This window comes from Falco naumanni, chromosome 1 (genome assembly GCF_017639655.2).
Source record: "Falco naumanni isolate bFalNau1 chromosome 1, bFalNau1.pat, whole genome shotgun sequence".
Lineage (NCBI taxonomy): Eukaryota > Metazoa > Chordata > Aves > Falconiformes > Falconidae > Falco > Falco naumanni.
The window spans coordinates 58174664-58188741 of NC_054054.1; the positions used below are offsets into that span (position 1 = coordinate 58174664).

General features: G+C 46.4%; 2 protein-coding genes across 2 annotated transcripts in view; one reads left to right on the forward strand and one right to left on the reverse strand.

The window, feature by feature from the left end:
- Window positions 1–250: 250 nt before the first annotated feature.
- Window positions 251–4130, forward strand: RASL11B (RAS like family 11 member B). Its single transcript, XM_040595607.1, has 4 exons — window positions 251–446; window positions 538–594; window positions 1533–1609; window positions 2478–4130. Exons 1-4 carry the CDS (start codon window positions 323–325, stop codon window positions 2943–2945), a joined length of 726 nt encoding a protein of 241 aa, XP_040451541.1. The 5' UTR covers window positions 251–322; the 3' UTR covers window positions 2946–4130.
- A 1536-nt stretch (window positions 4131–5666) lies between these two features.
- Window positions 5667–14078, reverse strand: part of SCFD2 (sec1 family domain containing 2) — a 198509-nt gene continuing 190097 nt past the window's right edge. Inside the window, exons 8-9 of the mRNA XM_040595615.1 lie at window positions 11356–11475; window positions 5667–7356 (exon numbers count right to left, since the gene is read on the reverse strand). Of these exons, the coding sequence (XP_040451549.1) occupies window positions 7264–7356; window positions 11356–11475 (213 nt within the window). The 3' untranslated portion in view covers window positions 5667–7263. The remainder of the gene's footprint in view (window positions 7357–11355; window positions 11476–14078) is intronic.

Sequence of the window (14078 nt, forward strand, 5' to 3'; positions counted from 1 at the left end):
GGCGGTCACCCCCCCCGCGACCCCGTCTATTTCCAGGCTTCTCACGGTGCCCAGAAGCGCCCCGTTCCCGGCATCCCCCGCCCCGTCCCCCCGCCGCCGCTAACGCGGCCGGTGCCCGCTGCACCCCCCCGTCCGTTCGGCCCTGCCCGGCGGGGCGGGGCTGAGGGCGGGGCCGGGGGCGGGGCGCGGCGGCGGGCGGGCGCGCTGAGTGGCCGCCGGGGGCGGGGGCGGGGCTCGGGGCGGGGGCGGGGGCGAGAAAAGCGGCGGGGGGAGCGGCGGGGCCGGGGCAGCGGCGGCGGCGGGCGCGGGGCGGCGAGCGGCGATGCGCCTGACGCAGGGCATGTGCACCATCGCCGAGTGCGCGCCCGGCGGGGAGGGCTGCCCCGCCGCCCGGCCCCGCCTCGTCAAGATCGCCGTGGTGGGGGGCAGCGGCGTGGGCAAGACAGGTGAGGGGGGGGCGGCGGCGGCGGGGGGGAGGTTGGTGCGCGCGGGGCGGCGGAGCGCGGCTAACGGTTGCCTGTCTGTGCCTGCCCGCAGCGCTGGTGGTGCGGTTCCTCACCCGGCGGTTCATCGGCGACTACGAGAGGAACGCAGGTAGGCGGGCGGCGCCGCTGGGTTGCTGCCGGGCTGGGGGGTCGGGGCGGGGGTGCCGCCGGGGGCCGGGCTGCGGCGCGGTGGGGTGCGGGCGGGCCCTGGGGCTAGCGGGCGGGAGGCGGTGCCGGGCCGGTGTGCGGGGCCGCGGCCGGGGCCGCTGCGGGGCGGCCGGTCACCGCCGGCTGTGCCCCCCCGCCGCCCCCTGCCCGCTCGGCCGGGCACTGCAGCGCCGCCCCCCCGGCCCCTGGGCCGCTCGGCTGCGCCGCTCGCCTCGGCAGCGCTCGGTGCGGTGGACGTGTCCCTCCTTGGAGAACTCTCCTGGCTGAAACTAATGGGGCTTGTGCCTAAAAACATTCCGTAAACCCAGCGCTGCATTCCTCTTGGCAGCCCGAGTGGCAGCGGCTAAGGGATCTAGGCAGCGTAAGGGGCAAAATGTGGAGACGATGTTGTGCGCTTGCCTGGGTGTAGTGCAGTGCAAAGTGTAGGCTAATGTGAGTGTAAAACATGCAGCATTTTCTTGAGGAAATGATTTGGAAAAAGCCCTAAACCCCAGCCAGTCTTACAGGCTGGCCAGCGGAGGGCTTCACTGAAGCGTCAAAATACTACATGACGAGCAAACTGCTTTTCTTTAATAAGAGCTGGTTATTTTGCACACTTACCTTTATCATCTAAGCTAAGACAGTCCTTGAGAAGTGATTAAGCTCCAAGTTGCACGTTATGAAACGACAAGCTTCAAAACAAGTCAATGCAAGATTAAATCCCAGGCTTCTAGTAGTGTCACAAACTTACGGGTTGTTACACGCAGAAAGCTTTTAACGCCAGTTCCTTGCTTCATAAGTGATGATACAACTTTCCCTATACAACTGATGGGTAGCAGAAGCAACATCTGTCTGTAGAGCAGTGGCTGTACTTGTGACCCTGTTGGTGTTCCTCGCCAGGTAATCTCTACAGCAGGCACATCCAGATAGATGGAGAGATGTTGGCCATTCAAGTGCAAGATACTCCAGGAGTTCAGGTGAGCAGGATGCAGCCATACAGTTTACCAAAGCAGCTTTACATTTGTCTGCGCTTGTGTTCCCCTGCACGAACATACTGTTATGGTCTCTTCTAGAAATATTTTGTTGTCCATTTCAGAGTTTGGCCCTCTGTGTGGGAGAGGTGGTAACTTGCATTTTAAGCAGTCAAGCCAGATGTGTTGGGAGCCTGTAGTATGCTGGCAGTAAAAGAAAAAAAAACAACTTGTTTTCACGAATCATTTGTATGTTGGAGGCCCATTACTTTTGAGTGGCTGAATTACTGAAGTGTTTTATTCCTGTATGTCAGGAATGTTAAGACACAAAACCGGAAACAATTCTGTGCAAATAAGGTACATGGGGAAGAAAATGTCATGACGGCTGCCCAACAAGCTTCATAAATACGCACTATAGAAAGTGAAGTCTGTATTGTGGCTGTGCTCACTGGTGTGTCACAAGTTAGTTTTGAATGTATAGACCTGAGTAATGCTGGATTGTTGCCTTTTTGAACTGGGCAACACTCCAGGTCTAAGTGCTTCCAGCTCATATCTTTGCTTCCCCAGACTTACTGTCTAGCCAGTTAATTTCCCATTCTGTGGAACTACAAAGTCTTTCTCTGCATGCAGAACTACTCGGGTCAATTTTCCATTTGAGTATAGCAAACTCCAGTGTTAAATTCCAGCTTTTTGCAGCTGAATCAACATAGGCATTTATTCGTCACGCTTAGATTAAGTTTGCACTTACAATGTGAAATGCAAATGTATGTGTCTGAAGCTGTAAAATGTTATTTGGCTTTATAGATTCTTAAGGACAGGTTCCTTTAATCTTTTATGACTTCAGCTATCTAATTTGAGACCATTCATTTTTCAGATCCATGAACACAGTCTGGATTGTAATGAGCAGCTGAACAGATGCATTCGCTGGGCAGACGCCCTGGTGATTGTTTTCTCCATCACAGACTATAAAAGCTACGAACTACTCGGTCACCTCTACCATCATGTTCGACAGTTGCATCCAGGAAATGCAGTCCCTGTTGTCATTGTTGCAAATAAAGCTGATCTCTTGCATATCAAAGAGGTGGAGCCTCAGCAGGGACTTCAGCTGGCCAACATGCTGGGCTGTACTTTCTATGAAGTATCTGTCAGTGAAAACTATAACAATGTCTTCAATGCCTTCCATCTCCTCTGTAAAGAAGTCAGTAAACAGCAAACAACCAGCACCCCCGAGAGAAGGAGAACCTCTCTCATTCCACGGCCAAAATCGCCTAACATGCAGGATCTGAAGAGAAGGTTTAAGCAAGCTTTGTCTGCCAAAGTGAGGACTGTCACTTCTGTCTGACAGCAGAGCCGCTGGTCTGCCCAGTGTTTAGCCTGAGACTGAAAGCTGGAGTGTTTAACACTGGCACATCTAGAGTCTAAGGCATTGTGAAAGGAAGATGGTTCAGGTAGCCTTTTCCAGGGCTGTAGTCCTTAAGCAGTTCCTTAAAACAGGAACAGTGGCAGATGGGAAAAGGAAAAAAAAAAAACCCAAAACAAAAACCAACACAAAACAAAACCCAAACCCTCTTGAAATATTCTAGATGTGACTTGCAGAACAAATATTTTCATTTGGAAAAGGAACTTTTCAGTAAATAAGGCAAACTGAAAGCTTGTTTCTTCTCCAGTCAGACAGATTTGGTTTTCGTTTGTGCAGAAACAACCTTCTAGCTGTAACTCAAGTTGTACTTGAGCAAGGAAACCCTGAACTGCAGTTCACTGTTAAGAAGTAACCACTTGAGTCTTGCAAAGGACAGCATGATGCATCTGTTTAATTTTATTGCACAGTAGAACTGTTTTATTTCCCATGTATTTCAAAACAACTAAGCAAACATGAAACTGTTCTGTAAAAATAAGTGGACAGGACTGGGTATTGAGACTGTAAACAATGGTCTTTTTTTTTTTTTTTTACTAGCTATGTTATTGCTGACAACTTGACCAGATTCTTTGTATGCAAAACTATTGTCTGCAGGGTGTAAACATATCTAATTACAAGTAACTTGTGGGGTTTTTACTGTCTGAAAAAAAAAATTACTGTCCAGACTAAATGATCCAACATGGAACTTGTGAGGAATGAGTGTGGAGTTGGAGTGATAGTCCATTATAACTGCCAGTCTAAGACACTTGTCTCCCTCTTTCTCTCTCCCCCTTCTCCTGTGTGCAGTAGGCACAGAAGGAAGGTGGCTGTGGTTCAGCACGGTGTGAAGCATGACTGGCTCCAGGCAGTGAAGCTGGTGGGTTGTTCTGAGCTGAGTCAGTCCCTATTCATCTTTAAATACATGGCAGATTTATATATATATATATAACTTTTCCTTCTACATTGAGCCAATGGAGTTCAAAGCCTAAGGGCCTTATACACATGCACTTTAAAAAGCCAGCTGTGCTTTTGTTTAAACTGTAATTTATTTATTTTGTGTACAGTTACTCCTCCTAGGGAGTGGACTTTTCATTCTTACTGCCTGGTTCAACATTAAATTTTTGAATTGCATGTTTTCTTGTGTGTTCTTCGGGTGAGAAACAATGGGCAATTACCAGTGAAATGTTGAGACAAAGTTTTTTCAGAGTACTTAAGATGCATTGCAGAAACAGTAAGGCAGCCTTTCCTGCCTATACTGTTGCTTTGTTAGCATAAAGTGGGGGCGGGGAGGGGGGCACGGCTTTCACAGCTGCTTTACAACTTCCTTTTAGGAGAGGAACTGAATAAGGCAGAGGCCTTTCAAATTAAAATGGAGTTCTTCATTTGCCCTTGTCAAAAAAATCCTGTGAGAAAGGAATGGTGAGAGGTAGGTTAAAATCCGGAAGAACTGCAAGTCTTTGAAGTGACTGCTACTTTCTCCTTTTAAAAAAAAAAAAAAAAAAAAAAAAGGAAACTTTATGTATTGAACTATATCACAATGAAGAACTTAATCAAATTGCAAGTCTTCAACTATTTTATTCATGCTTAAAGTAGCTTTACTGAAAGCCTTCCTGAGGAGGCTGTTGTGCTGGGACGAGGGTGACAGTTGCACAAGCCCACCTGGTTAGCACACAGCTGTAATGCCTGGTGCAGGGAAACCCTGATGAGGCGGTGGTGATGAGGATTTTTTTGACCATGAGCTACTAGCCAAGTGGCTTAGGACTAGACTTGCAAACACAACTGAGCTTATCTTCCAGTCTGAGCTTACTACCAAATACTGGTTAGCTTATTAATATAGTAGTAAACCCATTTGCCAAGGGTGGCTTTGTGTCTCCTCTTCCTACCTTTTGAGTGCTAGTGTCGTATGCAGAAGACTCCTTGCTGTGGCTCTGCACTTAATCAAGCAAAGTCTCTTCTGTGCTCTTCCTACTCACATGTGACTGGCAGGAGATTTTTTTCATCTCCTGGCCTTTTTCCTGAGCGTGGGCTATAGGCTACAGCTATTTCCCACAAATAAGGAGCTAACCATCACTCTAGGGCCGCTGGAAAGACCCTGAAGAGCAGCAGGCTTTTGTGACCATCTTCTTTCATATCTTCAGCTACTTGAGCGTGAGATGGTGCCTCAGTCCCAGCATCCATTGTCACAGCTGTGGCCCCACCAGCTGAAAAGATTCCTCCGAAGTGTGTGTGAGGGCCTGTAAAACCAGTCTGCCCTGGAGAAGCTACTTGACCCATCGGAAGTGCAAGAGCGCCAGTGCCTGCTTAGACTCCCCCTTATCGCTGTCCTAGACAGTGTGTCGTTAGATGGCCAGGTCAGAGACCTGCGAGCATCTGACGAAAGACAGGTGAGGGAGAGAAGACCACAACCGTCAGGCTACCTCATCTCAGGAAAGCAGTTGCATTTCAGAGGTGTGAAGCACCTGAACTCACTGGCCAGCAATGGCCACTGGACAATGAGAGCCTTGCTGCTACCAGCAGGGTGCAGAAAACCTTCTAGGCCACCTCCCAAGACAGAAGGTCTAGGTTGTTAGGGGCAATCAAAAAACACAAAAGAAAAAGGGGTTGCAGGAATATGTCGGTCCTGGCATGTGTAGCCCTGTGTACTAGGAGAAAAGAAGATGTATGAGGTTTGGCACTGTAAGAGCATTGCTTTATTGATTAGTGAATTTACAAAACGTCCATATTCTACAATTAAACAGTACAGAAGGACAGAAAAGAAACCAAGAGACTGGCTATTTGCTTTCCAGTTGCTCTGTTCAAACTATTTCTTGAGCTTTTAACATTGCAATCTCATAATATTTCTCATTTTTTATAGCACAAAGTTCCATTCTATAGTCATTCTTATAAAATTCTCTTCCATAAAGGCAACATTGTCCATGCTTTATAATCGGTCCATTGTTTCCTTCCAGCCACTCAAAAGCAAATGTAAATCAAAATGCACCCTTTTCTGAACGCCATTATAAACATTTAAGAGAACATACTCTAGCTAGTGAACAAAGGTTAAAAAGCTGCTTCCCATTTAATCTACTTCTTTGACATAATAAAGAATGCTATGGTAGAGTGAATGTCACTTACAATTTCACATTCTCAGTGTAAGCTGTAGTCACAGCACCCCTTGGATGAAGCAAGAGGATGCAGCTTTAGAGCTCCACCATTATACGCTGCAATTTGGAAGTCTCGGTGCTATACACAATCACAGTCTCTGTTGGCTGCTGCTTTTTTACCACAGACTGTAGCAAATTTTTATAAAGGAGAATTACATAACTGAATTTGATAGCAGCTCTTTCACAATCATAAATTAAAAATAAAAGCTGTTCTCTAGCCACGCTGTTCAGAAGTCTAGCTCAAGGAAGAATCTGCGCTATGGGCCCTTGAAAATGAGATTGTGCTTTCCCCCCTCGCCTCTTTTTCTTTTTTAAATACATGTGAGTGGAGGATTTTTCCAGGGTTATCATCAAACGATCACAGCCCATATGTCCTCCTGCGTAAACCTACAGAAAATGTGCCATCAGAAACAATTTTTTCTCCCGGGACTGCGGGTGGAGAAACTAAAGCAGGAAACTGGAAGCAGAGAGAGAAGGAGCCACGCAACCTAGCCCTTGAGTCTGGCTCTCTGCTTCTCTGCCGCTACCGGTCCAGCTGGGAGAGCATCCCTGGAAGATGCTCTGCTGGCTAAATCAGGGCTGTGCCCCATGGCCTCTCCAGGGTGAGGGATGAAATAAGAGCAGAGGCTGTTAACGCTGTATAAGGCACATGTGTTTTGCAAGGTTGCCTGACAGAGAGGGTGGATTTTGCTAGCCTTTCACTTCCTCAGGAGCATTTCCCACCAGAAGCAACCCCAGTGAAACCATCAGGAATGCTCAGAGAAAAAAGTACTGCTTGGGGAGGACAAACTCAGCATCACCTGACCCTCAGATGCTCCTTTTCTAGGGAATTACTACAAACGATGATACTTGGCCATGCCAGGCAGGGTTGGGTTGGATTCAGCACTGCACGGTGCTACTGCTAAGGAGGGGGAGTTGTTGCTGGACAACTGGACCATTTTGAAGAGCTGCCTGTGAGCTGCACATATTCCGTTGCAGTCAGATACCCAGCTGTTTCAGGTGCAGCCGTAAGTGCAGCAGGGGACACGTCATTTTTTTGGAAGGCTCTTGGGAAGAGTGACAGACCAGGGATTTGATGTTTCCAGCTGAGGCACTCGCTCATCTCCACAGATCCTCCCCCGTCAGATACCGGTGTCAGGCTGGAGACGGTCTGCAGCAAACAACAACTCGATAGCACTGTGTGGTGTCAGGAGTGCAGAAGACAGCACGATTACCTGAAATTAGGGGAACAAGAAAAAACAAGTCAGAATGAGGGGGACTGAGACTGACCGCAATACTAATGAGCCATGGATATGAAGTGTTTGCTTCACCCAGCACTAGACAGGCTGTGTGTTTCTGACAGGGAAATACAACTTGCCCAGTGAAACTGTCTCCTCCCTAATAACTGCAGTTAAATCACTTTAAAGAGCACAATGACTGGTAGCATTGTACTCTTAATGAATGTGTGCTTTGACACATTTCTACCCACATCTTAGGAGGTGACTTGTTGTGACTGCCATTGCGTTTACTGTGAGGCACCAGCTGATGAAGCAGGGGTTTCCCCTCTCCTATAGCACGGATTTGAGTGACAGCTGTTTCAGTTGAAGGTAGGGTGAGCACCACAGCAGTGCTGCTGGCCTGCTGCAGGGAGCCACAGTCCCTGTTCAGGTACATCTCTTCAGACCAGGCACAGGCTGTTCTGCACATCAGGACCAAGGCTCAACCTTAAGCACTGTTGGGATTCTATCGCGTTTGTTTCTTCAAATTTTTAATCCTAGATGGGTCTGATAAATGAAACTGTCACTCACTACAACCACGACACCCAGCCTTCCAGATGCAGGTATGTTTTTCTTAGGTGAAAACCAGTATGCAGGTGCCTAGCGTGAAGGCTTCCCTGCAGGGCAAAGCTCTCAGCAAGAAGTGAGTGCATACACACTTGCTGTGTGGAGCTAACCCAGGGCTGAGGTTGTAGGACACTGCTCTTACAAAGCCCCAAGTTCAGCAGTGTCCACAGGGTTGTGACTGCAGGCAGGGACACGGGGGCACTTACTAGCCCACTTGAAAATGAATTTGCTGCTTCGGTTTAAATCTGAGGAGAGGAACCACAAGCATCAACAACGGAGTATGTCGGTGTGTTCATTTCCTGCAGTAGCTATCAAACCACTCGTGCTCTTCATCACATGGTTTCAATGCGTGGTAGTGCTGCATTTCAACTTTTTCTGTTGTTCTTTCTTTCATCTTTTCACTTCAGATAATGAAAGGATCTCTTCTGTACTGATGATAGTCTCCTCCTCACTTCTCCCTTTCCCTTGTCCTCCCACACAATCTGTAGCAAACTGACACCGATTATCTTTTCTCCTTCCTAAGGCTGAAAACTCTGTAATTTGCAGATGCCAAAGGCTGACACTGTCTTACTTATGTTACATGAGAATCAGACTATAGCACAGTATGTGTTCGTTTTGTTGTTACACAGCTTAATCCTCAAATACATGAGGGGACACGTTACCAAAATTTTTTGGGCATACAAGCCAAACATCAACAATAGCTACTGCCAGATAAAAGCAATTTCTTCTTCGAGTCCCACCACTGAACCCTGAGGGGATTTGTGCAACTAATAGAAGGCCAGAGAGAAAAATGAGATCTGCAGCTACATCTGAGAAAGGATACGGCCAAATACAGTGGGACTTCCCTCCTTTCCCCTCAATATCTCTGAAGGGCTCGTTGAAGGGGGATAAATGTGAGTATTGCTTCCTTCATTTCTACAGAGAAGGGGGGAGTTGTACAGGTAAGTAACATCCATCTCTTCTCCAGGCAGGTCTCTTCAGGACAGTCTACCTCCTTTGCAGACCTTCTTGTTCAGCACAGCATGCCTGTCTTTGACGCTTCACCTGAAGGGCCAGGGGTTCCCATCCCAACCCACCGTGCCGAAGGCACTGCGGGCAGCTCACCCTCAGCAGAGGGCAGGGAAGGATGCAGATAATGTGCTGCTGCATCTAGAGGGGTTTGTCTGCCTGCCTGCCTCGGCCACAACCACACAGCTGGTTGTGCATAGTGCGATGAGGGAGGGTGAAACACCCACTCATGCTCTTTCCCTTTTTTACTCTCCTTATTAGTGGGGGCAGAGGGGGGAAGGGTCATTTCTTCCTTTGGAAGTAGAATACTTCTCGCTAGGTTAGGGGAGCTATTCACCACCATCCAAACCCGAATGATGTGTAGGAAGTGCTGTATTCCTTTGCTCTCCTCCATGAGACATAGAATTGTCATTCATATTCAGACGCGGAGCAGTTCTGTGGATGGAAACATGTGTCTCTGCTCCACATTTAAATGTCATTTGCCTCAACTCTAAAAAGCTGCTGAAGTAATCAGTGTGTCCTGTGAATTTTTCTATTTCTTTCCTCAGTTCTTTATTTTTGCACGCACATGCCTCTCCATTTCTCCAAGAGCCAATAATTAGTATAAATGTCAGTGCTTTGTGTGACTGGAAGGGACTTGGGAGGCCAGTGTTCCCCGATGCCTGAATCTGATTGCCTGAACACCACAAAAAAGCTCTGTTAAATGCTGGCTTGAGTTAGACAAATGCCTGGCTTTTTGAAAAGAGAATAATCCCAAACAGGTGGCACGTATTCACAGCCAAAGTGCAGAAATCCAGGTAAATCCAACAGACTCATAAACTATTTTTATGTGAAAGACTTGCACAACTGCTTCTTTTTCTTGTTTCTCTTCCTCCTCCCACCTCTCCCCCAAAGTCCTTTCACCTCTAGCACAGCACATTTGGACAAAGGGCAAGATGCAGTAAAAGCTTAAAATTCTTTAGGAATCTGCCTCAGAGGGTGACCTGCTGCCAGGGTTAAGCCAAAGCAAAGCAACACCAGATCCCATGTCACCACTGTCAAGCCTCAAGTCCCTCTAGAAAGCCAGTCTAAAGTCTCCCTGAATAGTTCTCAACCAACTCAAGTGTTAACCCTCTGCTTATCTTTCAGGGTATATTAATACATTTCAGGTGTGGATTAACTTGTCCATCAGTGTGTCACAACTCAATCACCCTCCAAGAGGGGAAAAAATTTCATTCGCTGTTTTGAGGAGATTAACAATAGGCTAATGGGGGAGAAACGTGTTATGAGATCAGATAAAACATCGCTAAAAATGGCACTCTCTTACAAAATACTGCTTGAGACTGCTTGCAAAACCAATTAAAACGTGGAAAACACATGTCAAACCGAGGGACTGCCCTGCCTTTGGTTGGCTCCATTTTGCCAATGATTTCTTGGTAATCAAAACCGCATTCCATAGGAACTGAAAACAAGATGTTTACAAGCCACCCTGGAAACTAGAGTTATATTTATGATGCAGCTGGTTACACAGCACTTCTTTGCAGTTTTTAGATTACCTTGTGTATCTGCACTAGTCAGCAGATACCTGATTGCTCCTCCACAATTAACAATTATTTTCAACATCTCAGATGGCACCAGAGCTCATCCATCCCTGTCCTCTCCCCACTCCATTCAGATGACAGCTGCTTTAGTCAAGTTCTGCTGCCAGAGAGTGGACAAGGGAAAGACCAGCTGTACAGACACTACTGAAGCTTCACTGCAGGAGCCATCCTCCTTCCAGGAGTCCAACAGCACGTCCAAGGCTGCAGGGACTTGGGGCTCTCTCCGCATCACCCGCTTCACGCTACTTAAGGCATCTAGTGGTCAGCTATCTATCACAGATACCTGGCCTGGCCCAGAAACGGTACAGCTGTACCCAGGATAATTTATTTTGCTCCTCAGCAATGCTAATTGACTTGTCTGCAGAATCACCACTGGTAAGTCACTAGGTGGTACACAGACCCGTGTGGCAGGCTCCTTCTGAGCATCCCTGCGCTGTTTCCTGCAGATGCACTGCCAGGGAGCCTGCAGCCTTTTGGACAGCTAATGTTTCTGTTTATAAAGGATACAAATAAATGAATCTTTTGAGACGAGATGAAAGCTCCTTCAGAATAACGCCAATCTGTTCTGAACTTTACTGCCTGAGTTTGAACTTTCATTGATGACTCTGATATGTAAAAAATAGACCCTTGGTGCCTGCACACTTGTTGCCTATACGTTTCACAGCAAAATCCTAATGCCACATTGCCTAAAGCCTAATGTCTGTGCGGCTGCAGCTTTGTGTAGGTTTGATGCCAGTGCTATAGGGAACATTATCTGATGAATTTGTTCAGATAGAAACTGTACATTTAGAGCTGCTTTTACCTGGGTACCAGGTTTGCGTGTTGCTACCAGATCCTTCACCATTTTGACCTCGGACACTGTCACTCCACCAACCATAAAGATGATCAGAAGAGGATGATCACCAGGGTGAGGACGAGTCACCTGTAAAATTAAGGAAAGCATTATCCGTAGTTGTTCAGCCCAGCTCCAAACATATGGACCAGCAGTGACTGGCTCCCTGAGGGGCTGAAGGAAGAGTAATGGGGAAGCTCAGAAAGAAATATTCGTGGAATGCTGGTTTCAGTAGCAGCTCAGAGGGAAATCAATGGGCATGACACCCAGTTAAAACTAATTAACTGTTTCCAGGGAAATGGAGTTTTCATGGCTTCCCCTGAAACCTAGGAGAGTTTCTCATGACGTCTGAGGACTTCTCCCTCCATTCCGACGTCACTGCCTTCCTCCTTTTCCCAGAATGGGAGGAGAGTACTTGGGTGGATGCACGGTTTGGATACAAGTACACATGAGGCTTTAAGGAACGAGGGGTAAATTACTACCCAGCAGAAGCAAGGAGTCTAGCCTAAACACGCTAGAATCTGTGCCTGAGGTCAGCAATGGGAAGAATCATAAGTAATGTGTTCTCACCAGTCCTGCGAGTAATCCTTTACAACTGACCCAAGGAAAATAAATTGGGTCCATTGTAGTATAAAATCAGTTCCTAGCTTGTTTCCTTCAGTTTTCAATACTTCTATGACTGGGTTCTAACTAATATAGTGAAACTTTAGATCTAAGAAAACACTTGTTTCATTTTTCCCCAACTATCATTAAAATAGTGCAAACATTTCACTTTGGTTAAGACTTTATAAAACCACATTTTAATTTTAAATGTGAAGGGGATGCTTTACATCAGTTTCCTCTTAATCACTTCTAGAAGTCTGATTACTTTGCTGTTTCCTAGCAAACTCTTTCTTTCTTGATAAAACACACTCCCTTGACAATGCCTTGCTCCGGTCTTTGGGAATGATGTCAAGGGAGCCCATGCAATTGCTCTTGTCACATTGCCTTTGAGCATGAAACACTCCAAATGTTTGGCTCTGAAAAGTGACAGTGAGAACAGCTGAATTTGCTCCTTTTTAGACTCTCCACCCCCTCTTCTTCCACAAGCGTAGGTTTTCAACAGCATTCGCTCGACAGAATGAAAGTGGTCATCAACCCGAGTTCGGGTGGAGTGCAGACCCTTGGCTTTCACCACCACAGCAGCTATCTTTGATCCCTGTGGCTCCAGCTCCTGAGGGTACAGCTCTTCTCCTCTTCCTTATTATGGCTGCCCTATATTTAGTCTTTGGAGAGTTTTTCATGCTGCAGCTCTGTCAGGCTTTCTGGCTGGCAACCTTCAGCAGAGGCTCTTCCCTTCGGAGCACGCACCAGCAGACGGCATGCTCCTCTCCGGGCTAGCGGGCCTTCAGTTGCACAGGGCTCCCTGTGCAGTGCTGCTCCCCAGGCAAAGAGCTTTCCAACCCCCTGGGAGTTTGAAACCAGTACAAAAAGCCTCAGATGGATGTATCAGTGACCTAGGTATTTGTGTACTGAGTGTTTATTTTCTTAATCGCCCCCACTTCGCCAGCCATCTTCACTGAGCTGATGGTGCAAATAGTGTATATACTACATTCAGCAGGGTGTCCTGCAGCTCTTGTGTGATAGTGAGCAATTTTTCTTTTTTACACCAACAGAACAATTAAATGGATCCACCAGAGCTTACACAGACCTTCTCTATGCACTTTCCTACATCAGACTTCTCACTTCTTACTATCTGCATACAACGTAGTGTCAACTTCAAATGAAAAGTCCATTCCTATCAGAAACATCATGAGGAGTTTAAGTAAGACCTAAATACTTACTCACAAAGCAGGCCAAATAGAACTATTACTTGCTAAAATAGTAAGAGTATCTCATGCCATAATTGCTGTAAGTAGTGACACAAGGTTAAAGAAATAACTGCTCACAAGGATGGTGAAGATAAAAGTTGACAAAATGCTCTGCTACAGCACTTTGAAGTAACACAGGCATTACTGGTTTATTCCGTTTTATGGCTCTTTGCTCTTCTTAAACCTGTCACCACAGCAAATGTCTCCACTGTGTCTCATGAAGCTTCTGAATGACCCAGGACACACATAGAGATAGAACTTCGGAGGCCTGCAATTGAACAAAGTGTCTATTTCTTAATGTCTTTCCTAGTGATAAAAACCTCATCATAACCATGCATGCATAACACTGGACACACTGAAAGGACACCCTGTATAAGAACATTAATTGGAAAACACAAGTTTTCATGGCAACACGAAAGAAAAAATGTATTGAAAAATCACTTCCTTCAGTCAAAATAAACCTAGATCCAAACACATGGTGCCTATATAAAACATCATTTTTCAGAAGACTAAAGTTCAAACCACAAATTCCAGAAATGCATATTAAAAATACTATTAGGCATATGAACTCTAAATTAAATTAAAATTGCAATGAAAAGGGTCTTGGAATCTGTACTTTTGTTATGCTATGCACAAGTGTTTTGAAGGAGGACAATACTTTGGGTACAAAATATTTGGCTGTGTTAAGAATGTCAGTTTATGCCAAGATTTTTTTGTTTGATAATGCAGCCACCCAAGGCTCTCTCTTTTGAAGGAACTGGCTGCATGTAGTTAAACACAACTCACTTCTGTGATATAGAAGAAGAACTGAAAGGGACTGCAACAAAAGCAATGTGTATCTTC